The sequence below is a fragment of the Bos indicus x Bos taurus genome, chromosome 13, assembly GCF_003369695.1.
Source record: "Bos indicus x Bos taurus breed Angus x Brahman F1 hybrid chromosome 13, Bos_hybrid_MaternalHap_v2.0, whole genome shotgun sequence".
Taxonomy (NCBI): domain Eukaryota; kingdom Metazoa; phylum Chordata; class Mammalia; order Artiodactyla; family Bovidae; genus Bos; species Bos indicus x Bos taurus.
This window is the reverse complement of record NC_040088.1, coordinates 18,576,655-18,603,634: the sequence shown is the minus strand read 5'-3', so window position 1 is coordinate 18,603,634 and position 26,980 is coordinate 18,576,655. Positions and strand designations below refer to the sequence as shown.

Here is a 26,980-nt window from a genome sequence, read left to right as displayed (position 1 = left end):
CTCATCATCTTGTTATGTACCTTCCAGACAGGTTTCATTTCTGATCCACATACACTCAACATCCATCTCATTCTTCACTTCAGAGCCTCTCTGCACTATCTGCCCCCCTGTGAAAGTGTTAGTCGCTCAGTTGTGTCTGACTCTTTGGGACCCCACTGACTCTAGCCCTCCAGCGTCCTCCATCCATGGGAGATTCCAAGCAAGAATACTTCCCCCATATATACTCCAGAAAATAAATAAGCTGTATTAGAGTAGGAACTATGTCTGGTTTGCCTATCTCCTTATGTATAATACCTACAATAGTACCCATCCTATAGTAAGAACTCAGCAAATATTTAGTGACTTAATGTTGAAACCATTACATCAGAATTTTTACTTTTGTCTACCTTCATAATCTGGACTCCTTGGAGCTAGGGGCAGGTATCATTTCTGCATCCTTAATACTAGTGCTTAGTTGGTACTCAACCATTCACTGATTAAAAGGTACATTCACTGATTAAGAGCTTCTGCTCAACTCAAACCTTCAGGCCTCTTCCATTTGAACTAATGTCAGGCAGTAACACAGAAGTTGTACTCTTCTACAAACTAGCCTTTACAATTTAGAGGCAGGACTCCTAGAACTCAATGTTAAATGACAAGTCAACTTAAAAAATGGGTAAAAAAAAATTCTGATCTGATACTTCACAAAGGAAAACATATGAACTGGAAATAATCTAAGGAAGAAGTCATTAATAGCACTGGTTACCAGGGAAATAAAAATTAAAACCACAGTGAGATATTATTACCTACCCGTCACAATGGCTAAAAGTAAAAAAACTGACAACGCCAAATCTTGGCAAGGATGTGAAACCCTCACACGGTGTAAGCGAAGGTGTGAAAGGTACTGCTTTGATGGTCTGGGAGCTTATTAGAAAACCAAACACATACCTAGTCTAAGAGCACCCACGTCCTAGTCTTTTATCCAAAATAAATAAAAACATTATGTTCACGAAAAGACTTGTACATGAATGTTCATGGCAGCTTTATTCATAATAGCCAAAAAGTTGAAACAGCCCAGGTATCCATCAGTATAAGAACGGTATGTTTGGATATGTAAGAGAAAACTGCTCAGCAAAAACAGAAACAGACTATTCATATCTGCAACATGAATGAATCAGAAGCATAAAATGCACTTACACTCTATCAAGTTTTAGGACAGGAAAAACTATTACAAAAAAAATTCAGAATAGTGATTGTTCTTCCCCTGTTGCCCAGGGGAAAAGCAGGTATTAACTGTGAAGAGGCAGAAGACAATTCTAGGGAGAATGTAAGTTCTTTACCTAGATGGGAATGTGAGTCACAGGTGTATTTGCCCTTTTCATCTAATGGTACACTGAAGTTATATTCATCTTATTATATGTAAATTGTATCAACCCTCTGTCCCAAAACTCATAAACTATATTCAACTCAAGGCATACTGAAATGTTTATGGGTGAAGTACGCTGATGCTTGCAACTACTTTGAAATGCACCAAAAATTAAAATGATTTATGGAATGGATAGATGTAGTAAAATATGCGAAATTTTAAACTATACAATCTAAGCGGTGGGTATATGGGAATTCACTGTATAATTTTTTCAACTTTTCTGTTTGTTCAAAGTTTTCGTAATAAAATGCTAGGGAGTGGGAGAAAAATGGAAGGGGACTTCCCTGGTGGTCCAGTGGTTAAGAATCTGCTTTCCAATTCAAGGGACACAGGTTTGATCCCTAGTTGGGGAACTGAGATCCCACATGCCATGGGGGAACGAAGCTTGTGCGCCACAACTAGAGCCCCCTTTTGCCACAACTACTGAGCCCGCATACTGCAATGAAAGATCTGCATGATGCAACAAAGGTCCTGTGTGCTGCAACTGAGACCTGATACAATCAAAAGAATTTTTTTTAAATAAAACAATGATGAGGGAAAAACTTAAATGGAAGACTACAGGTTTATTCCTGATACTCTGAGTGAACTATAAGAGCATTAGCAGCAGTTAACTGTGGTGGTAAGATTATAGACAACAACTGGACCTGTGGCTCTTCCCCTCTATAACTTCTTAAAAGATCCCAGAAAAAGATGCTTTTGAGCTGAGTCAAACACATGGGGGGAGTAAGGAGCTTCCTCTTGTGCCAGGCCTCAATTTCTGGTAGGCCAGAGCCTTCTATTTCTGGTCTGTTACCAAAACCACCTTCTTCACAGCTGGTCCTAATCTTGTTTGTTTCTTCTCTGCCCAGACTAAAACCACAATCGGAGTGCTGTGGGCCCATATCTGTCTCAGAAGCATACAGGGCTGGCTTTCATTCTGAGAGGTCAGAGCTTCCTGGATAACTAGTTTTGTTTTTTCACAAATCTGATTTTTACTTTCTCATAGTGCTTCTTATAAGCTAATTTTATAATGTGCAGTTTTCCATCCTTTGAGTCATATTGCCTTTAAACTTTCAAATGCATGGGTTTATTCTCCTAAATCCTGTTTATCTCCTTTAAATTTCATCTCCAAACCTGCCCATTTGGAAATTTTCTACAGTTAAAACTAGTCCGTGTCACTCTTCTATCTCATATCCCTTTAACAGCCACATACTTTACACCAATCTCATTTACTTTTCAACTACGGTCATTAATCTCATGGGATTTTCAGTATCCTTTATAGAGATTGGAATTTTATAAAACTTTATTAAATATAAGATTTAAGTGCGTCAATAAAAGAATCTCAAGAATTTTTTCATTTATTTTTGCAAGAGATCTGGCTAATATTTGTCAGGTCTTTTGTGTACTTGCTTCTGAATCAGCGCATCTTGCCTGGATGTCTGTAATCATCTAACTGGTCTCCCCATTTCCACTCTTGGTCCTTTCCCATCTGTTTTCCACGGTGAAGTCAGAAATCTTCCCTGACTCCAACCAACAAATCCCAGCTTCTCACAAACCTATCAAAATGTGTAACTTACTTGCATACTATCTATTCCCCCTACCAAATTATAAATTCAACAGGGGATGGACCAGATTTGTCTTATTTCCATTCCAGTGACTCATACATAGCAGGTGCTTTATAAATAACTGCTAAGTTAATGCTAAAAGAAAGGAGTGGTAACTTAAGGATCCTCAGAAATAACCCAAATAAAGCCCTGGCCTGATGCTAAAGCCATCAAGGGAGAAGTGAGCAGTCTAGGAACATCCAATACAAAAGACTAGCTTGTTCTCTCTCTGTGCACCCACAATTCACATCTTTCCACCTGGGGAATTGCAAATGGAAACAACTGAGTGTTCAGCAACCACTTTTTCTGCTTCTGCTTTCCACCACTTGGGAGTCTCATTCCTTTCATTTGCCCTTGTAGCTTGCTTTCCTCTGCTTACCCCATCACCAGCCAAACTTAGAGCTTCCCACGCCTCATACCGACAGGATACTTTTCCCACTGCTCCTTAAAGAAACTATACTCTCATTTTTATAACTTAAAACTCACGTTAGAAATAAAAAGAAACTGAGTGATCATCTGATTCTCAATTCAAGACGAAGAGGAAAGGTGTGATTTGGTAGAGACATCCATGGGTAAGTAAAATGAGGACTAGAACTCAAATATGCTGACTCCCATCTAGTCCCAAGACTTTGGGCTGTAGTTATACCCTTCTCCACTGAAAGAACCTTCCTTCTTCTATTAATAGTGATATGATACAGTGGGCAAGAGTATGAGTTCTGCAGTGAAGTGACCAGGCTGCAAGTACTGGCTTTACTCCTTTCTAGCCACAATGATACTACTACACACCCACCAAAATGTCTCATCTATGCGATTTGGGCAGAATTCTTTTTCACTAAATCTTAGGTTCCTCATGTGTAAAGTGGGAGGTATTATCTATTTCTAAAAAAAGAACAACATCATAAATAATGTATGCAAGATGCTGCGTACAGACTCAGATACTATTATTACCAATAAACGTTAGCTGTTACTATTATCCTTCAAGTCTAGCTCTCAAATGTCCCCTTGTCATGATCTTTCCAGCACTCAACTTCTCACTCAGGACTACTATACTCGATCCACACAACCCTCCTGGCCTGTCAATGAAATAACAAGTTTCTTTAGAAGATACTGCTTCAGTATCTATGTCACAGGGCACAGATCTGAGCACACAATGGGAATTCAAAACACCTGAGGGAGGCTTGCAGTAGTGTGTTGGGGCAGGGTTGTATAGTTTACGAGAGGACTGTAAACAAATTTTCTAAGTAGGTGGCCTCCTTAAAAGTTTGAACCACAGAAACCGGGCAAATGCTAAAATCAGGGCTTCCCTTCCCCTTTGAGCCAGTTAACTAGCACTCAACTGTTGATAGGGAATCCCACTGTCTGCCAACCTGGAGTAACTCACTCTGTATTTTCTTTGGCTTCCCCTACCCCTACCTTGTGAGATTTTAACTTGGCTCTTCATAAACCAAGAACAGATCTTTCCTCCTGGATCCAGATGGATTCAATTCAGTGCCAATCGAGCTGAAACTCATCAGTCCTTCACACTCAGGAGTTATTTCACTGCCTTCCTCCTTTCCCAAAAGCCTAACAAGGCAAGGCACCAGCCTTCAACCCTATTTCCAGGCTGTGAGGAAGAAAAGAGCACCCATCTGTATGGCAGGATCACTCATTCACAAACCAGGGCCATGCTCTCACTCCTGTTGCCTACCTTGGCACGCTGCAGCAGCTCACATGCTGGATCAAATCTTGAAAACCCATCAGGAAGGTCTCCATAAGCTCCCAATGGGGAGAAGACCACTCATGGAATACTCTCTTCTCGTAAGATTGAAAAGACAAATTACACCCACCGCCACCACTCTTCCTTTCCTTCTCTGCATCAAGGGACATGAAGGAGGACAAGTATTTCTACCCCTGCCTCTCCCTCTGTAACTCAGGAATCCCCCAAATTTAAATCAGTAGCCTAAGGGACAGTCCTCTTGTGTCACAAGCTGAACCAAATAGATAAAGCCTTACTACAAAATTCTTTATTCATTTAATGGCTACTAAAATTGTGTTTATAAACTAAAATCATAAACAATAATTTGGTTTAGATCCATATATTAAGAAGTCTGGTTGTCATGCAGTACTTGGCAATACTAAAAAGCTTAAGATATGCATGTTTACATAAAAAGTGAAAAATGGGAAAATGTGGTATAGTAAATGGTCACAGGGTTTCTCATCCTGCTATATTTCTGCGGTCAAAGTTTGAAAGCCACCGATCCAACGCCAATGTCCCAAAAAGACTTGTCCAAATATGGGCAAATCCAACCATTTGTGTCCAACTCTCCAAAGGAAATCTAGCTTAAGGAGAGAATATGGGGAAGGAATCAAACCAAGGAACACACAGCCTTCAAAGCAAAATAAGGCTGTATCAGAGTGGAAGGTTTTCCTCATGACTGAATGAGCTTAAACAAAGCCTCCACCTTCTAACTTCAAAATGAGCAACTGGAGTATGGGCACAAGGCTGGAGCCCCTTCCCCAGCTGGCTCAGGATCCATGAGAAGAGTGATGCCAATGGCATCATGCACCTCCCTGCACCCCAACCCCCAAAGGTCAAGGAGAGGCAGGAAACAGCTAAGGAAAGGAGGGGCTCTGCCTCGAGTCACACAGACAGATGATCATTTAATTCTTTCCCTTATCAAAGAGACTTTGGGCAAGTTATTTTGCTTCTCTTTGCCTGGATTTCTCCATCTGTAAAGTGGGGATAATAACAACATCAACTTTACAGGATCGTTGTGAGACTTAAATGGGATCAACTGTGGAAAGTGCCCTACATGTGTTGACTGCTCCTCTGTTCAGTGCTCATAAATGGTTCCTTTTACTGTTTAATTACCTATTTGGTGGTTGACATCTCTGGTCTACCTGCTCCAGAGAACTTAACTGGCAGGAAAGGAACAGCAAGGGAAACGAAGACCCTTTCCTCTCCTAATGAAATCTTCAAGCTTAAAGGTGAAAATGCTATCACTCAGGAAAAGCCATAAAGCGATAGCCAGACCAATATTTTTAGTTCCACTGGTGTTTCATTCAAGGTTCAAATTAACTACAGATTTCCAGCAAGAAATGAAATGGCTGGGTTCACAGAAGTTTAAAACCAGATATAATGAGATTATCTAACTTAATCCCATTTTGTTCATTAATCCTATTAATCCCACTGAAGACAGAGAAAGGAAATGATTAGTCCTGGGACACACAGTAACTTGGGTGAACCACAACTTGACTCCCTGAGGATGTGGTTTCCACCCATTTTACCAACATCCCACACTTTGTAATCCAATTCAATCCAAAACCCACTTGGCCACTGAAAGAGCAGTGGGCTCATGTGGCCTCCATCTACACTAACTTTGCACACAGATCGAAAATAATTCTGCATCCACCACACGTTTTCTTTCGTTATTTGTCTGCCAAGGCAGGAATGGAGACACTGTGGTACTCCATATTTATTACATTTTTTCAAAGGAATAAACTTTAAATTACAAGCATGAATATAGCACATAAAGTAGAATTTGCTTCAGAAAATGAATTATACCCAAAATTTCAAAGAACACCAACTGGGCAGTCACTTCTGCCTTCAACCTGCCCTGCTGGAATCTATGTATTATTTAAATGAGACATCTGCCTCTATTGCCTGCAGTGTATGTCTGAGACAACAGTACTAGACCACCTTCCTCAGCATCTCCAGGACAAGGACATCAACAAGAACTTGTGCATCTGCAGTGTGCAATGTGACCAACGGCACAAAAGGAGCTTAGTTAATGAACAAAAGCAGCAGAACCAGAGCCCTTGAGTCCTACCTACAGTTGATAATGTAAGCCCCCTCACTGGAATAAATTTACAAGGCATACACAGGAGAACTTAAGATGGGTGGATCTGCAGAATTTCTGTTAGGGAAGTTGAGAAGTTAAAATGAGGATTTGAAAAATGAACACACATTACAGACACACGCGGATCTGCCCACTTGCCATTGTGGATGGGGTGTGGGTGGAGGGAGATTCTAGCTCTGTGGCTGCTGCTGGTTGCAGGATCAGGGCTTTTACAATATAAAGCTGTCACCTAGTTAACCTCCAGTGCAACGAATAAGAAAGGTAACTGAGGCAAGCTCTCAAAAACAAACCTGCAAACACAACAGGAGGGGTAAAAGTGAGCAGGAATGCAACAACATTTGAACACCCAAAAGTGAAGAAACAGCTGAAAGAGGCAGCAGAACTAAGAGAGAAATGACAGGGAATAACTTTTTTTATACTGTAAATCTGGCCTGTCCGAAAGGGTAGTTTTGAACCACATGTGGCTATTCACCACCTAAAATATGCTTAGTTCAAGTCATAATGTGCTATAAAATATACACTGAATCTTGAAATCTTAGTACAAAAAAAGGAATGTAAAATAGTTCAATAATCTTGTATTGAGTATATTTAAAGAAATTGTAACATTTAAGATCTACTGGGATAAATTATATCCTTAAATTTCACTTGTTTCAACCTTTTAAATGTGGCTACTGGAAAATTTTAAATGACACTGATTCTTTTTTCTATTGGACAGTGCTGCCCAAGATCTCTACACTTGTGCTGCTCAGTACAGTAGCCACTAGTCACATATAATTCAATTACTGCATTAGTGCAGATGAGAACACTTCCACTGCAGAAAATTCTACTGGACAGTGCTGGTGAAGAACAAGAACTAAAAGGTAGACATTTTACACAGAAAAGCTAAGACTGTTTTGAAATGTATCTAAGCCCAGAAAGGAATGCATAACTACTATGCATGTAAGTGGTTAAGTTGAAGGAGAAATTCACAATTCTGAAGTGTTTATCAATGTCTTCTTAGACCGCTTGTTTATAAAAAGTGTAATCTGGCAGATACTCAAAAGACTGTTAAAAAGGGAAAAGATTCTGGCCTTCGGCTAGGTCAACACATCCCTAGAACCAACGCTTGCCTTGTCTGCCTGCCCTGCAGACCATTCAGCTCAGTCATACCACTTAGGCTGCTGGAACCTCAAGCTATGCTGTTATGGGATAACTTAAAAGCTCTCAGGACAGGCAGAATTTGAGATACTGCCACTGTGTTGCCTCAATCATTTCATTCTACTAAACTAACAAATATTGTGTCCCCAAGAACCCTAGTTAAGAGATCACACGTAAGGCTTCCATTACACTTGTTTCTGTCCCACCATTTAGCAACTGGTTAGGAATCCCTTTATCTATTGAAAGTTCCAGTGGGTCATGAGTATATACCTTGTATATATACAAGCACAACTGAGCACTTGTATCATTTAAAACTTAAGTCTTTAGACTTTTTTAAGTCATTTAAGTCTTTAAGACACTGAAGAACAGGTTATCTTTTATACTCCCTTTTCCAAAACAATGTGTAAGTGCTAGAATCACAACACTGCACAAAACACTTACTTAGCATGAGTTAAATGGCTAGGCTGTATATCCATATGAAACTGTCGGTAAAATATGTTTCCAGTTCCAACCTGCCAATTCAGTGGTCAGAGAAGCAAAGATGATTAGCATTATTTACTTCAGTAAGAGTAATGCAACTAATGCAAGTCTTTCTACCACCTAAGCCAGATTTATAGCAGAGGGATCCTCCCGGGCCCACACCACAGAAAGGAGTTATGTATAAAGGATATGACATTTTTTGTATTGCAACCCAACACATAGGGAAGGGCGGAACAAAAGACAAAAGAGGAAATTAGCAATACCACCTGTTAGTATGGTTTAAGACCACCCTAAGTAACTGAACTTCCTTAAGACTTTCCCACTCTGCAAGGGCTAACAAGTGACTTCTTGTACAATGTGGTGGTTACATTTGATGTGTAGCGCAAATGCATAAATGACAAATCTTATTTCACTAATCAAGAGCGGTAGGGGAACTCACACTCACTCCAACTCAATTAAGTTAGGGTTACAGAGAGCGGTGAGGGGGCTTCAGTCTAAGTAAAATTTAATAGTGCTGGTTACTAGGCAAGCTTACTGTATAAGCATGTAAAAGGGGAAAATTGACAGCATCAAAATAGGGAATCGAACACCAAGAAGCAGTGTGATACTGGAATACTGGGATGTGTTATGATTACTTAACATCTCTGACTCTGTCCATATTGAATTATGTTCTCTGCCTGGTCATGGCTCTATTTTCCCCAAATAGGCACCACCTCCTTTGCTTGACATGAAACGGCAAGCCATCGGTTGACTAGGAAAACTGATAAGAGACTATTAAGTCGCTAAAATCCGAGTCCAGATGTCTGGAGCAGCTAGAGGGCCAACTCCAATGTTCTGCTGTGCTATTTACCCACTTCTCTACAGCTGGTGTTTGCTTAGTCTCTATGACCTAATGGTCAATATTTTTGCTGGCAAGAGGTTCCTGGGGCTCTCAACAGAATTTATGGAATATGGTTAATGAGCACTACTTTCCTTTCTCCGGAGTTTTAAGAGTGCTGCCCTTTGGTCGCTGGGGCTGGAATGTTTGCCCCAGGTGGCTTTTTCCCCTTCAGTAGGAGAACAGTATGTAGAAAAGCAGTGCCTTGGTTGCTAGTTGCTAGTTATGGTGATGCAAAAAAGGAGCCATATGCTTGTGAGATCCTCTGGCACAAAATAGCTAAGGCACCAATAACAAATCCAAGAACAGCACAGTGAAGAATTAAGATTTACACAAGCAGGCACCAACAAGAGATGAGCCCGCTTACTGGTTGAACAGGTTCCCTAAAGTCACCACAGCATCAGAGGATTGTGCCACCACCAGAGTACACTCTTCCAAGGGCATTTTAAAATAAGTTAATGTCATCTACCAGATTCCATGCTAAAAAGAAGAAGCGGAATATCAAGCAATTTTTTTAATTAAAAAGAATAGCCATTAAGTTTGGAGTCTACCATATCCCATAAAAACTCCACTTTTGGGAGTAAGGAGAATGGTGGAAATGTACATAATTGACAGATAATTACTTGCTGTAAAACAATGGAAAGTAGACAACCGTGAGTTATAGAAATTGAGTAATCTCTCCTGAGCAAGAAAAGGAGACATATTAGCACACAGTCCACTCTTTTAAGATGGTAAAGACCATTCTAGATATTTCTGGATATTCCAAACAGCTGATTTCATTCTGTAATTTTTCAAATGCTTAGTCAAACTGTCATGATTTTAAAAACAGCTCAGCAACTATCTGGAATTTATTACGTCTAGTCTAAAACTTTCTCAAACAAGCTGGGAATTCAAACTCAAATTCAGGCTAAAACTTTTAAGATAAAGAAAAAAGTTATAAACATTTTTCAAGAGTTCTGGTTAAAAGGAACAGCCCGCTATTTTCTCTGCAACTCCAATTCAGTTTTTTGTTTTTTAAAGAGACTCTATGGAGTTTATGCAAACTTTTTATTTGCTAATTTTTTTCCAGAAGTTGAACAAACGTGGAATGGACAAAATCAGAGCATCAGTGTCAGAAACCAGCAATATTTTTGATTTCTAGCCCCACTTCCCCACTTCAAATACCTAACATACTCATGCAAAAACAAAGAAGGAAAACAAAGTTTTAAAGATATGTGCAAGTGACAATATATTCTGAATATTTCTTTTCCCATTTCCTAACCATTAAAAAAAAAAAATTCACAGCCCCCTTTAAGACTCCTTTCATGAAAAGGAGCATCTGGTTTCCAGTTCTTTCTCAGTCCACATTAAAAAAGTGGCTTGCTAGCAAAACACACATAGTAAGTCTGAAAAAGTGGATACCACAGACATGACCTAGAATCAAGATTCCTCCCTGCAGTTCCAGGTATCCTCTTCTTTCCATACTTCAGCATTAGCAGACAAGGATAAGCAACAATCGTTATCTCCAAGATCACCAAAGCCACGTTTCCAAAGGCACAAAATATTTTCAAGAGTTTTTAAAAGACCCCAAAATATCTAATGGTATAGCTCAATAGAGTACGTCTGTGCAGTTAAAGCATTAAAAGCATCAGCCTGTTTTATTTCGTGACAAGTTTATTGAACAATATTCAAGACTTCATCTATAAAAACAAAAGTCTCTGCTGAATGAAGCCAAGGCAGTATTTTGCTGGCAATGTTGTGGCCATATTGGCAATAAGTCATTTTATTGTGTCTGCTTTCTAAAGTTTGGACTACTACAGAACTGCCAGTAAAACAATTTAAATGTTTGCAAGAGTGGGAAATAATTTTTTAAAGTAATCACCGCCAGAAATTCTTCCAGAAAATTTAACTAGCAGCAATTTTACATCTTCTTTACTCATTTTTAAAGTGTTCTTCAACTGATTGGTGGATTCATTTTTAAACACTTGACCCACACCTGTACACAATGACAGAACCCAATAAAAGGGACTCAGCTTGATTAAGGCTTTTGTGCATCCTTATTTTCATCCAAGGTACTTCCATCCAAAATGTATGTCTGTTTACTTCCATACACAGCCCTATATTTTCATCCAGTGGGTTAAGACTGACCTAATTACACTGAGTATTACTCTCTGAAATTCCAAATAAAGTTTCCTAATGGAATTTCCACTATGAATGCTTTGACAACTTGAAGCACAAAACTAGAAACTTATCACTTAATAGTGTTGTTAAAAAAAAAAAAAGCCACTAATTCTACATCCAAACTACAGTGCACACAGAACACACCTCCAAATGTTGCTTTGGAACTAAATGTTTCACTGAAGTTCAAGAAAAGTTTACAAGTTTGCTTATTTATAAAATACATTTTATAGATTTCACTAACCCTTTAAACTAAAAAAAAAAATAAAAAACATAAAAAATGGAGGGGGGACCCACTAAATCTAAAAGTTTCTCTTCTATTAATGTCAGAGTCACCAAAAACAGGCAATAAAGTTTACACAGAAGATTGAAAACATCATGATAGTGTTAACAAATGCACAAAACTTTGAGCAAAGCTTTACAAATCCTTCATACCATACAAAGCAAATGAGAAAATAATGTAAATTTTCATCCCAAACCTTATTCTTAGGAGAAAATTTGCAGGAAGAGAGGTATGAATAGTTTCACAGAACATATTTTCAAGAATTTTTTAAAAACTCAAACTCCAATCAGAACTAGATGAACAGTATGCTTAGCAGTTAGCACTATGTTAATAAGTCTTAGATACACAAAAATCAAGTTCCAGAGGGCAAAGTATTTAATTACATTTCACAACAAGAGAAGCACTGTTGTGAGACCAAATATGAAACACAATTCTCTCCAATTTCTACACAAACCACTATTTTTTAAATTTATTTAATTTGGTAAACAATGAAATCAAGTTTTCCTTTTTAGCATTTATCTAAAATGTACGAATAACAAAGTAGTTGCAATGAAGTATATGAAATATTTAATAAGAATTTATGAACACATAACCAAAATAAATTGTGAAAAATAAAGACTTTCATCTTCAAACAACCCATTTTTCTAAAATGAAAATAGCTTTCCAATTGGGAAAAAAATCTGCAGTTGAAATAAGATTCCCAAGCAGTGCTGAAGTTTTCTGCACTCTCTGTCTTTGGAATGAGAAATGATTACTTAACAGAAAACTTAAATTGAACAGCATATACAAACATATTGCTTTTTTAGTTGAGGAGGCAATTATCTAGTGATCTGTCAAAGCAAATTTGTATTCGTGAATTACCAAAAGACCCACAACACAGCCATCTCGTCTTTGAAAGTCTAAATAATCCTTTCCCTAAACAAAAAATCCTGTACTGTCAATCCTCTAAGATTGTAGTGATGAAAAGGCTTTCCAAATCTTACCACACAAATGAAACTGTTGCCATTCTTAACTCTAAATTACAAGAGACGCTGTATTTAAGCGTTCTGCTGAATTGCAACACCAAAAAGGCACTATTTTTCTTAAATAGAAAATACTTCTTTTAAAAGGCTGACCCCTTTACAAGTACATTGATTTGTAGGAAATGTTGGGGATGTTTCAAACCAAGACAGAGGCCCATGTAAAAGACAAATTTGTTTTTCATGATATCTCACCAATCTCCCATTCCGTTTATAATATGTGACACATCTTTAGAGCATTTTAAGAAAAGTAACCATAAGTAGAGCCTTTTGCGGCAGTGAGTAGGACGTTGTAAGGCAAATGTTTTCATGACAAGGACACTCACCAACCAGAACCCATGTGGTCCTCCTGCCTTAGTGTCCTGAATGCCAAAGTATGAAAGGGCAAGAAGTCTCAGTTCTCTCCCCTCTAACAGCGGCACTTGTACTCTTTAGAATTTTTGCAAACAGGCTCCTGATCAATCAACTAGACCAAAAAGCCTCCAAGTAACAGGATTAAGTACATATCAATCTATGGGCTAGTTTATGGATCTTTTCCTATCACACTATTAATAGTTAACAAAACTAACAACTGCAACTTCAATTTTAAAAACCTATATATAATGATGCTTTCTTATGAATGGACGATTATTTAGTTTTATAAGTCATTTCAGATAAATTTGGGACAGGAGGAAATTGCCAGAACATTAGAGTCCATCTTGGGCAGGATTTCAACTTAGGCATCTTAAACAATGATTACTGAAAGTGGTTTCTGGTTTTTTATGCCGTCCAAACAACAGGCACGATTTTTAAACTGACTAAACTACAACTCGGCGGTCAAACCAAAAAGGCTCTGGTAGGTAGAGGACTCTGTTTTACTTTTGTGGCAAATGTCTTATTCCACACAGTTTTAAGTGTGACAATAGAAATTAAAATTTCAAGGTTATAGCAGAAACCAAGTGTGGAATTTTATAATAGAAAAACAACAACAAAGCAGTTCTACTCATTTACAAACGAGTCAATGAGGCAAACAAAGCAGCAACTTCAGAAGCAGGACTGTCTATACAGCAAGAACCCTCAAGAAGCAATAAAGGTACATACAGTGAATCTGTATACAGAGATTTTATTCAATTTTAAAAGAAAACGAGAACTTTAGACAATGCTTTGACCCTATAACAAAGCAAATCTGTCCAGCTTTGAACCAAATTCCAAGAGTAGCCAGCTTCTATTTTTCAGCAGCTGGCAAGAGCACCCTTAATGAGCTCTATTGACATTTCTATCTTCTTCATCCATATGGTATAAAACAAAAACCAATCTAGACTCCTTGATAAGCTTTATGTGGTCATTTGAGTTTTACAAATGGTTTCTCTAATGGTATGCCAAAATCATTTTTGTGTTCTCTCGAGACAGCTTTACTATAACATACAGCAATGTTTATCTCGGTAGTGAGTCTTCTGTAAACAGTCAACCAACACTCTATGTCATGGAAACCAATCTATATGCAATTGAAACAATCCACAGGTTCTAACCTGGAAACACTAGAAAAACAATCTGAATGCATTAATCACAGCACTATGAAGACTATATCTACCCTATGAAGAATGATGTGAACAGCTACCCTAATACAAGTTTTACTTTCCTAGAGCCAATAGGTCTGTCATTTAAGTCAATGACAGCAGCTGTGGCTTCATCCCGAGATTCGAAAGCCACCATAGCTTCACCGGTGGGCATACCTTTTTCATTGTACTTTAAACACACTGAGCCTGGGATCACTTGATAACCGTAAAAGAAATCTAAAATCTCATCAATAGACACAGTGAAGGGCATGTTCTGTACTTTAATTATTGTTGGTCCTGGTTTTCCAGAACTAGATCCAAAGCCAGGAGGACCACCAATGTGGATTGGGCCAGGGCCAGGGCCAGGACCAGGACCAAAGGCTGGAGGGCCACTCAAATGCCCAGGGGCATTTCCAAGGCCAGGGGGCCCACTTCCAAAGCCAGGGGGGCCACCTAAGCTACCAGGGCCATTTCCAAAATTCTGAGGGCCCCCTCCAAATCCTGGTCCACTTAAATTATTTGGTCCACCTCCAAAACCTGGAACATCCAGTCCTAGACCAGGCAAACCACTATTTCCAACTGAAGGCATTCCAGGCCTAGCATCACCAAAGGCCCCTCCTAATCCTGGAGGAGGGAGTGGTGGTCCAAAGGCATTTGACCCACCAAAATTACCAGGAAAGTTAAATGGAGGCCCACTGTTGGCCTCCTTAGATCCTACAGCCAAGAAGGCATGCTCTTCACCTCCTGCACTAGGCATTCCCGCACCGGGCATTCCCACACCAGGCATTCCCGCAGCAGGCATTCCTGCACTGGGAATTCCTGCATTAGGCATTCCTGCAGCAGGCATTCCCGCATTGGGCATTCCCGCAGCAGGTATTCCTGCATTGGGCATTCCCGCATTAGGCAGTCCCGCACTGGGCATTCCTGAACTGGGCAATCCCGCATTGGGCATTCCCACATTGGGAATTCCTGGAACTGCAGGATTACCTGGCACAGACATCTTTAACCCCTTTTTTCCTTGGGCAGGAGGATTTTTCTCAATCTCTCTCATATCTTCTAAAGTAACTACATGAACAAAAGCTTCTCTCCCATTAAGTTTTTTACGGTGTAAGCGTTCAGACTTACGTGCATCATCTTCATTTTTAAACTGAACCAATGCCTGTCCTAGACCTTGCCCATTGTTATCAACAAGAACATGTACAGCATTTTCATCCACTGGGATTCCTTCTAGGAACTGAAGAACATCCATCTTGGTAATGCTGAAGGGAATATTTGTTATATGGGCACAGACTTTGGCAGAGGTGACATCCCCCTCCGGATTTAAGATCATTTCCCTCTGGTCATAGCTGAAGTTCTGCAGTCTTTTTCGAATCATATCTATCTTTTCTAGCATACCTTTCTTGGTAATTGGATGAACTTGAATAAAGCGATTACCCATGTATTGTTTATGACGACACAGAGCAGCCTTATAGTCAGCCTCATTCCTGAACTCTACGAAGCCTTCACCCGTTGCTTTCCCATTGGGTCCATAAGCAATATAAATACTATCTTCCACAATATCCAACTTTTTAAAAAAATCAATGACATGTTTGTTTTCTGCTTCAAATGGCAGCCCTTTCAAGTAAACACAAAAACCAGCCTCATGTGGTGATCTTGACCTTGACCTTTTCTGCCCACTGGGCGATTTTGACCTGGGAAGTGGCTGAGGAGGGGGATGGGTTTGTCCAGAAGGTCCTATACTTTGCTTAAAAGTGATATGGCCTCCAGCAGCTACCCACTGTCTCTCTGTGGCAGGACTAACTTCCACATAGCGTTGAATCATCAGCATTCTGTTTCGTTTCAAAGCTTCAAATGTATCTTGAGGGGAGAGAAACTTAACCAATCCATTCCCATTATTTCGACCTACATGATCTTTCAACAAATGCACCGCATCAACGCGGAGCCCATGGAAAAAATCTCGGACATCATTTTCCATTGCAGAAAAGGGCATTCCATGCACACTGACATACAGATCATCAGGGTTGATGGGAAGTGGTTTCACACTGCTTTGCGAGTTCATCTGGACAGGGTTAACAGGATTCAATGGACCCAGAAACACAGGGTTCAGGTTATTGTTCAGATTCACAGGTGCTCCAGAGCCATTCATTCCAGCAGGTAGAGGTGCCACAGGTGGTGGGTTCAAAGGTGGCATGCCTGACATGGGTGGCAGTGGGGTCATGGGTGGCACAGAAGGGACTGGGGGAATTGGGGGCACAGGAGGCACAGGAGGCATTGTAGGTACCGGAGGAGGAACTGGAATTGGGGGAATAGACGGCATCGGCGGCAAAGATGGCATCGCTGGGATTGGAGGAATTGGTGGAGGTGGGACTGTGTTCATCGGAGAGGCTGTGCTTGGAACAGTTGAGCTAAACGTTGGGCTCCCAAAGGAAGCCCCCATATTTGGAGGAGCCGTTCCTATGCTGGCTGTGGAAAATGTCTGTATGTTTTTGCTGCTTTCATGAACAGAAGTGGTGGCAGTAACTACACTGGGTGAAGGATTATTAAAGTTGGGTACTGTTGTAGGCAAGTTCACCCTGCCACTCATTCCTGAGCTAGGTGGCGGTCCTGATCTACTAGCATTTGCCGGTGGTATATCTAGGTTGGCAGTTTCAAAACGCCTACGACTCAGTTCAATCATATTCTGCATTTCCGTTTTACTACTCAACAACAGTGTTACTTTTGACCCTTTAATTGTACCACCTGTGCGCATCATACCAAGCCTTGCATCTTCATCAGTGGCAAAAACGATGAAAGCCTCACCCAGTTCACCCCCTACAATATGCACGCCCCCATCAGGAATGGTCAATCCAGAGAAGAAGTGGCGAATGTCCATGGTCCCCGCCACAATTGGGAGACCTTGCAAACGGATGACCACAGCCATGCTGCGCTGAAACCACACACACCTGCAGATGAGAAAAGGCAACGGCCAGGTCAGACTCCTGTTTATCACACCAAGTTTTCAGCTATAAGAATGACCAGCTACCGTATTAGGCCCTCAAGTAGTCCCTTAAACTATCACAAGCAATGTCATTTTTTAAAATGTGGATATTCTAAAAACTGGGTACTATATGCCATTTACAATGTAACCCAATTTCAACGTCCAAAAGACATTAATTCTGAAAACAATTAAAAGTTCAAGACTCAAAAGTTTCAGGGGAAAAAACCACCAAAGGACAATAAAATCACCAATTATTTCATCAGTCTGGCCACTAATTATTCAATAAGATTTAAAAGAAATGTGCATGTCAAATCAGGAAACAAAGTTTATCTACAGGGGAAAAGATACAAAGAATGTGTCAAAGGTAATAGTTAAAACTGGCTCAGAATCTTCCTTATAAACTTAATAACTTTGTAGAACTATTGTAAAATTATTCTATATGGCTTGATCTCATAACAATGAATTTCAAATAACACTAAAGCAGATTCAAGTCTCAAATAAGTGGTTCCATATTTCACCCTAGGATGAAACAATTTATTAAAAAAATATTTTTATTAAAAAAATGATACATGGGATTATGCATTACATATAAGGTTAACACGTACTAAGCATCCCAAAGAAATACTGAATAAAATAGCCAAAATGTTAGATATCTGAAGTCATCACTCCAAAAAGTAGAACCTGGTTACAGCGCCATTCAACATGGCTGTTCCAGTTAAAACTCAGGTCCAAGGACTCATTCTCAAACCCTCATTTAATAAGGTCTTGTTTATCCCACAGAGAGGGCTGATAATGAAAAACAGCTATTTTTTGTTTTTGAACTAGTGAATGAACTTTATTCAGTGATTGTGACCCAACATAACTCCTATGGTATTTCTGGGTGCTCACTCATCTCCATAGATAATGTCCATTTTGATATAATCAAAAAGAAAAATTTCTCCCAGACTTAAATAAAATTTCAGTATTTCAGTTCGTATAGTTTCTAAGAATAAGTGCAAAAGCAGCCATTTGTAAAGTGATCCAAAACAAATTCTTGGGGCTGAAAAAATATATTAATTTGAAATTTATGTGGTCAACAACATAGGATGTTTTCCAAGCCATTTTAAAAATCGACTTTGAAACATAAATCTATTAAACTGGCTCTGTGATCTTAGGAAAATGATAAATTATGTGAGCTGTGGCTTCATCACTTCTCAAATAAGAACAAAGAAGAGCAAAGTTTCCTGCTGCAAGTTCTAAGGATACTAACTCCATGAAAGCAGCTTTCCAATGTCAAATATTACATGAATACTAATTTGAGGCAACAAAATCTGCAATTATATCTCAATATTACGACTGCTGTACACAAGAGAAATACATTGTTTGGCTTTCAGACGCTTTTCTCACACACACCTACACAAAAATAAAAGCCACCTTCAAATTTAACCTAGAAAGATGGATTGGCAAACACAAAATAAAACCATATAAAACACTAGAAATCTGAAAAGAGGGGGAAGCTTTTCATTTTTGGTCGAAAGGATCAGTAAGAAAAATTAATACTAAACACATCACACTGATAGACTCTTTTGCCCTTATTTACTATTTAGCAGTCTCTAAGAAGTTCATCAAGAAGGTTCTGATTCATTAAATCAAATTCTCGTTCCTTACTAATTCTAAAAGATTGGCTATACAGCAAAGCTAAGACAATAATCCATTCAACTTCAAAAATCACTTAATCACTAATTGGGGGAAACATCTTGGGTAATCTAAATCCCCAAAACTTGAGAGAGAGACAAAGAGTATGTTAGTTTGCATTAGGACAGTAAGATGAGAATTTTAATATGTCCCAAGAATTAAACACAGGGCTAAAGTGACATACACAGTTAAGTCTTCAAACCATCTGCCGCTGAGAGAGGGGATTTAGTCAAAGTCTGTACAAGGTACATACGAAAACATGATATTGAAGGTCTGCCCAGATTACCATCTAGAAAAGGGCTGAGTAAACCAAAGTAGCGCACAAGATTTATTCATACAGCCATCCAAAAAGGGAGAAGGTTTTAGGTTCTGAAAAAACATGAAATAAAATCTGCTATTCTGCTACAAAGTACCTGTCTGACAGATGAGTCATTTCAATCTATCTTGCTTGAGCATATCCTAGTTATTTAACAAGAGGGTCAGATTCCAATCAATAAGGTTCCATCTAAAGTCAATTTGTACTCTAAAACATATGACATATATACTTCTACCATTTTCTCTACCTATTCCACAAAGGAATATTAAAAAAACCATACCAATAATAAGCACCTCTATTTGTAGGTGGTCTAAAATGATACCGAGGAAAGAAAACAGCGACTTACTTCCTAATAATGAGGAATTCAGCAGGAGAAATGCATCCATAGGAAACTGACTCCCAAAGGAATCAACAATGTTCAAGACACCCATCCACCCCAAAACCATCCCTCAAATAAGCTTGTTTAAAAACAAAGAATAAAAAACACAGTTATTATATGTATTTTCATGTTATTTAATAAGCTATCTCATTTTATTTTGTATAAAAACAAACCCTCTATTCAAATTCTCTTACCTGATAAAACAAGAGATGTATTTTCTTAACAAGAAGTAGAGGTCAAGTCAATCCTGTGGGCAACCAATTAAAACCAACTTTTAGACTGCAATAGAGAATAAATGGAGGCAAAAATCAATGCAGGAAACACAAAAATACGCACAGGCCACACTGAACTGTATATTACGAAGGCGAGTATGAAACCACTGGAGTACATCTTTATGAAGTATTAGAAAAAAATATAGATACCAAAATCCCACATGTTTATTATTTATTATTTGGTATTGCTTTCAAATGCTTTCTCTCAAAATATTATATATTTACACACATCAAGAATGTGTCATAAATTAGCCCAAGAAGAATGAATCAATTGAAAACTAAAACAGTCACAAAGCTCAACTTCACATCTGGTAATTGCTTTAATCACTTGATGATTAAACCAGTCCAGAAAATTCCATAACACAAGTCCAACTGCAATCTATCTCCTCAGATTCCCATCAAATTTTTATGAAAAAGCACAAATTCACAAAGTAACAGTTACTGGACAAATTAAGTCATCAACTCAAGCGTATTCATGGAAATTACTGCCGTTACTCTTTCAAGATATTTTCCTTTGCACCAAAATAGCAATCAAACAACAAAAAAACACAAATGAAGTAAAAGTTCTGGCTGTAGGAGTAATTCCTAGTTAAAACCACCAGAGTTCAAAATATTAAGGGAAAGTTTTTTTCTTCTAACATACCAAACTTGTCCCAAGAAACTTGTTAAAAAAAAAAATCCAGCATATTAAGAGTACTTCCAAAGTAAAAACACATCACTCATCTTTCACTGCAATTTCTCCCAAACTGGTGAAGTTATGAACAATTCACAAGCAATTTATATGACCAAACGATTAGACAACTATATTCAAGAGTAGAAGAAAATTGTCACTGTTAGGTATTAAGATTACCCACAGAAGCCTACTTAGAATGATGATGCCTATTTTTAGCTATCTGTCAAGATCAAGATACCACCACTGAGCTTAATATGCATCACTGGAAAGACATATTCAAAAGTTTCAGTGTTACTCCAAACTTTTCTGAAGAACAAGCTAAAATAAACATCAACATCCACTCAAATTACTAAAGAACACTGAGATTGTTTTGCCACAAAGTTATGCTGTATGTCATAAACAACACTTACAAAAGTCCAGAGCATTGTGTTAAATCTTTTAATAGCTGTACAATCAATACTAATTTGTGTAGAATTCTAAAACTCTTTATTTAAAAAGCCACATCCAGTAGTTTAACAGGTCACAAAAGGCAATGTAAAACAGAAAAAAGCTTGCTTTACATAAAGTTTATGTTCAAAGAAGAGCATGAATTATTGCAGGTTTTTTTCCCTAAATGTACAAGTTTGACTAGGGTAATTTTCTAGTTAAGCACTTGTGATGATTCCTACTGGAGATTCCAATTCAAAAGGTCTGGTGGGGGGAGGGGGGGGGTCAGGCCATGTGCCCTGAAGGCAAGGGAAACAAGTTCCTCAGCCTCCTCCCTTTCAGACCAGAGAAGGTAAGTAAGATATGTCCACCCACAGAGGAACAAGCTTGGTATCAGCCAGTTAAGCCCAAAGGGAACATGCTATATCTACTCCCAAAAATGTCTCCAGGATTGCCAAAAATTACTAAACAAGGAGAAAAGTTAAAAGAACCAGCTGAATTTGACAAATCTCTAGCTGAAGTGTATGTAACATGTTGAATTTACATGTTACAAAATCAATCAAGACATAAATTGTTAATCTTCACTATTTCAGCAAAAGAGAAGCTCCACCTCATCCCATACCAAAGAAAAGTACACAGGAAGCTCAGGCTAGAAGCCAGAACTTCAGAACTCTTCGTACTACATCCTTTCCTTCAAATAGAAATCCTGAGAACTAAAGTACTTTTGTTTTCAACATCTCACTTGGAAAGGGACTCAATGATTTAATAGAAGCATTACTGTTTAATAGAAGCATTAGGAACCTACTCATTACTGCATTCTAAATGTCAGCAAGCAACTAAAAGTAGGATACCAAAATGAAATATTCATTCCAATCACCTTAAGCTTTAATGAATTTTACAAAGACTGAAAACAATTCTAAGCAACAAAACATCTAAAATTCATGTTTTACCTTCTCATAGAGCTAAGGGAAAGAGAAAATGGGCTTGATTTGCCATTAAATCCACTCATATATTTTAGAACTAAAACAAGAAGCTTGCTTTAGTATACTTTTGCACTTTATCTTGAGGATTAACTCACAGTAGCTTTGTTTCCACTTTACAAATACCAGATACATGCACAAATATTTGCTACAAAATTTTAGCATATTATTATGAGAAGACAGATTTTCTTATTTACTAGCCATTCCAAAAACTTGGAATTTCAGGATAAAATGTCTGACAACAATCTTCTTTACCAGGAAGCCAAGGCACAGATAGGAACTTGACCATTTCCACTATTCATTTGGTAATAAACATCCAAAAGTGAATTTTAACTTGGTTTATCAGTTTTTGATCACAAGAACCAGGGTACAGGTACAATCTAAGATCTTCAGATTCAAAAGAAAACAAACATAAGCACCCTTTGAATGTTCACCACAAAGATGAGTAATAGAGAACCAATTACATCGGGCACCATGCTACACGCAACATAACCACATCATGGTATGCATTATGAAAAAGAACATAGCTTCATCGACTTAATTTTGTCTCCATCCCCAAATGGATCACATTTCAGGTTCTGGGACCGGTCTTAAAACAAATTTTCTGACATTGAGGGAGATATAAACCTTTAATAGCATATTTCTCCACTTTCTCATTTATCTCCAGTCAGTATTCAAAGGCAGTGAATCAAAAAGACATTTCTAAATATGATATTTACGCTCTTGCAAAAAAGACTATATTATTTTTTATATCCCCCCAAATGCCAACAAAGTTCATTGTCTTACTGGCTTTAGACTTCAAAGAAACAATATTTCTTCTAATCTAGCCAACCACATTCACCCTCACTACTGGTTTTAAGGCTTTAAATTTAATGAATTAAACTCTATGCAAACCAAAAGGTGTATGTGTGGTGGTAGTAAAATCTGACAAAACTATAAGTGATTTTTCTTAGTTGACCTAAAACACAACAACATTCACTTTTCCCACAAACATTTATCAAGCACTTACTGGCCAGGCAGAAGATCAGAGAAATGGAAGATAGTCACTGCGTTTTAGGCAGGGATATCTAAAAACATCTTTTGCGCAACCGTTACTGACAGAAGTTCTTCCTATTTCATCTAGAGAAGAAAATATTCAATAGAAGGATGGAGTGACTATCTACAAAATGGAATAAAAACACCATGAATACTGTCGCTGAATTTCAACACCTGGAAAACACTGGCCCACAAAATCAAGTTTCACGTCTAAAAATTGTACCAACAACCCCCAAACTCATCATGCAAAAATCAAGTCATTTGGTATGTCAAAAAAAATGAAAGAAGTCTGGAGTTTTCTGGAATCAGCGTATAACAATATATTCCAAGTAACTACCATGATGGTTTCTAAAGCTTCACATTTTTCACCTAACAGATATGAACATAAAAAAACTGAAATTATGCATCACAATCCATAAACAAAATAACCAATAATAGAGCATATAAAAGTGATATAAAAATGTATTCCCTGCTTCATTAAAATTTTCCAGTAATAATCCCGAGCACATCCTCAACTTTTACAAAACAAGCCAAACGTATCATTTTCTTCAGGGATTAATTACCATAAACATAATTTTTTAACCTCCTGTAACAGTTCCTCCCAGCTTTTTAATATTCTTAGAAAACGGCTGAACACAATTTCCTTCCACTAAATCCAGAAATCCTCCACGCTATCAAAACTACCAAGTACGACCCAGTCTGGTGTATGCCTATAATTAAAATACAAAACGCAACGAGAATAGCCTATATGTCCAGACTTCTAAGATTATTTTTTTCAATTGCAAATGCTCTGAAATGCATTAACAATGTAAATTAGATAATAAAATCCAAGGAAATTCATGTTAGTACTGCATTTTACAAAAATTATACCATTTAAAACCATACAAGAAGCTCTAAAACAAATACTTGTCCGAAGTCTCTCCTTCAACAAAACCTTCAGTTGCAATCAGTTTTTTAGTAGGTTATATCGACTGGCATCACCTTAATCTTGTATATTTTGGTTCCTGTCAACTATCCCAATTTACATTATGTCATCTCTGGGAATCCGGAGCAAGAAGGGTTTTAAGATCCAGAAACCTCGCTTATGTTGTCTATTTCCACTACACAGCTTTCGGTACGTTCAGAGCTGAATAACCCAGAGTAACCCTCACAGGAGCTCAAATTTCCACTATACGGCAAACAGTCCACGCACTTACAATCTAGCAACTAAGCCCCCTGCACTAGTGATCTTCCTGTCATTAACCTGTGGATTATCAAAGCCGCTCCCACTCATTTTTTTCACGTGGCCGCAAACTACCATCTCCAGCCTTCAATCAAAAACTCAGTTCACTCTCCATCAAAATCACCCAGTCTCCGCATCCCATTGAACCTCCTCCACCTTAAATGCTGGAGGATCTCTCCCAAGGGACACGTAAAGTGATGCTCTTAGCAGACCCTTCCCTACGCGGGAACCAAGGGCCTAACGTCTTAACAATTCTCATAAGGCTCGCGAGGCGGACTCAACCCCATGCTACCCGTGCGGCCTTCTCCAATTAACTACACACCGGAGAACAAGCCCCGCCCCAACGCTGGGCCTCAGCAGCTTTTCAAGCAACCCCCTCTACCTTCAGGCCTCCATGGCGGCCGGCCAATTCTGACTTCCTTCCTACACTCAAGGGAGAGAACCGACTACAGCTCCCTCCCCACAGGTGTGTCCAGTCCCTTTTTTCAGGGGCCTCCATCCCACTGCCGGTGGAGGGAGTGTCCTCACTATGATTATCCCCTTACTTCGGGACACAGATATAATCTCTGCCCCACATGAGAGCATAGAGAATCTTGTTCATTCGGAATGTAGCGTGTTTTCACTGCAGTTCCCGTTCGTTTGCGGGCAGCTGGAGCACCCAGCTCTGGCTTCCTCCCCTCTCAGACAACGGGGGCGTCCTCGCTATGGCCTCGGGCCCTCTTCGATAGGCAGACCATCCTCTCAGGACTGAGAGGCGCAAGTGGCGCCCCAAGACCCCCTTAGCTAAGCCCCGACCCTTTTGTGTAGGGCGCTCGCTGCGGCGGGCTCCGAGGCCTTCGAAGGCCCCGCCCCGGGCCACCAAGGGGCGGCTCGAGCCCCGCACAGCCCCGCCCGTTCCGGGGCTGCAGGAGTCTTACCGGCGAGAGCTGCGCGGCACCTGAACCCAGACCCGAGTTACCCCCCGCGCGAGTGCCTCCGCCCCGCGGCCGGCAGCCCCAGCCCGAACGGCTTCCCGGAGCCCAGAGCAGCCACCTCCTTCTCCTCCGCTTCACAAGATGGCCGCCGGCCCGCTCCGCAGCTCAGCGTTCCAGAAAGGGCGGGGCGGAGTGACTAACGTCACGGGGCGGAGCGGCGCAAGCGGGCTGAGCATCTCGGGAAGCTCCCGGAAGTTGCCTGTGTTTCTTGTGAGAAGTTTGCGACGTTTGCGCACTAGCTTCGCCTTTAGGGGAGCGACGCTGCTTGATGGGATCCGCTCAAGTATTTGGCGCCTGGGTTCAAGCAGTTTCTTCTTTTCGAGCCTCTGCGAAAGGAGGAAAATACTGCCTACCTCGCAGAATTGTTTTGAGATTAAAAGGACCACAAAATGGTGGTGAAATTTAAAATTTTCAGCCCGGGGAGCCTTACCAGTCCTCGTTAACCTCTCCACGACTGCACTTTGGTATGGTTTTATTATAGAAAAAATTATTCTTGTGCTACTTAGGTCCTAAGCCTCGCAGACTCCACTCGCTCGTATATATCCTATCTCTTGATTAATGTTACCATAATTGAACTAATCTTCCAAGGCAGAAAAAGAGGCAATTGACTAACAAAATCAGAGACTAAATTCCCCAAAACTCCCAAGTTTGGGGAAGATTTGTGTTGCAGACTAGCCTGGTGCTAGCTGAGTGTGACTTAAAACAGATCACGCTTTTAAACAAATGTATGATGCTGGGAAAGACTGAGGGCAGGAGGGGAAGGGGACGACAGAGGATGAGATGGTTGGATGGCATCGCCGACACAATGGACTTGAGTTTGGGTGGACTCCGGAAGTCGGTGAAGGACGGGGAGGCCTGGCATGCTGGGGTTCATGGGGTCGCAAAGAGTCGGACACGACTGAGCGACTGGTACTTCATTATATATACTTTTTGCAGGTAAAATGCAGTGCGTTAAGAACAAAATCTACTAAGTACAACATGGTACCCAGGATTGAATCCTGGAGTAGAAAAAGGACATTAGTGGGGAAACTGGTGAAATCTGAATGAAATCTGAAGTTTAGTTAATACTGATGTATAGATGTCAGTCTCTTAGTTTTGACATCATAGTTTTAAGTAAGATGTTAAAAATTAGAGGAAATTGGGTGATAGACATGCAACTCTATACTGTCTTTGCAACATTTCTCTAAATCTAAGATTATTCAAAATAAAACAATTTATTCAGAAAACTATTAATTCCATCTCCTCCTCCTCATTTGTCTGCATTTACCATACTTTAGCCTAGTGGCCTTCAAACTTTGAGTATCATTCACATAAGAAATATATTTGCAACCTGTAAACTCATTAAAATCTGTGATAAAAATAAGATACTTAACATATGTGCTATACTGTTGGTGGGAGTGTAAATTGGTGCAGCCATTACGGAAAACAGTATGGAACTTCCTCACAAAACTAAAACTAGAGTTGCCATATGATCCAGTATCCCAGTATTGGGCATATACCCAAGTAAAATTATAATTCAGAAAGATATTTGTACCCATATGTTGATTTTTTTTGGGGGGCCATGCCTGCAGGGGTTTGATCCCTGGTCAGAAACTAAGATTCGCCTCAGGAACACCCTCAACTCCCTGAAAATCTTTTGCTTCTCCTTGAGATGGCCGATGGAGAAACGGACACTGTTTCAGTTCATTTCTCCTTTCCTATGTCTGATATGTTACAAGTCGAAACTAAATTCAGATC

At 39.4% G+C, this 26,980-nt stretch overlaps 1 protein-coding gene across 13 annotated transcripts in view; it reads right to left on the bottom strand.

The window, feature by feature from the left end:
- The window catches only part of LOC113903074 (copine-1), a 37,678-nt gene extending 12,311 nt beyond the window's left edge, over positions 1-25,367 (bottom strand). The window contains exons 1-4 of one of the 13 annotated variants that reach the window (XM_027558667.1): positions 25,187-25,367; positions 23,022-23,131; positions 19,856-19,940; positions 9,823-17,257 (exon numbers count right to left, since the gene is read on the bottom strand). In XM_027558667.1, coding sequence (XP_027414468.1) covers positions 14,374-17,235 — 2,862 coding nt within the window. In that variant the 5' untranslated portion in view covers positions 17,236-17,257; positions 19,856-19,940; positions 23,022-23,131; positions 25,187-25,367 and the 3' untranslated portion in view covers positions 9,823-14,373. Of the gene's footprint in view, positions 1-9,822; positions 17,258-19,855; positions 19,941-23,021; positions 23,132-25,186 lie in introns of those variants that run through there. The other 12 variants (XR_003514016.1, XM_027558679.1, XM_027558670.1 and 9 more) reach the window with 12 other exon arrangements.
- Between the last annotated feature and the right edge of the window lie 1,613 nt (positions 25,368-26,980).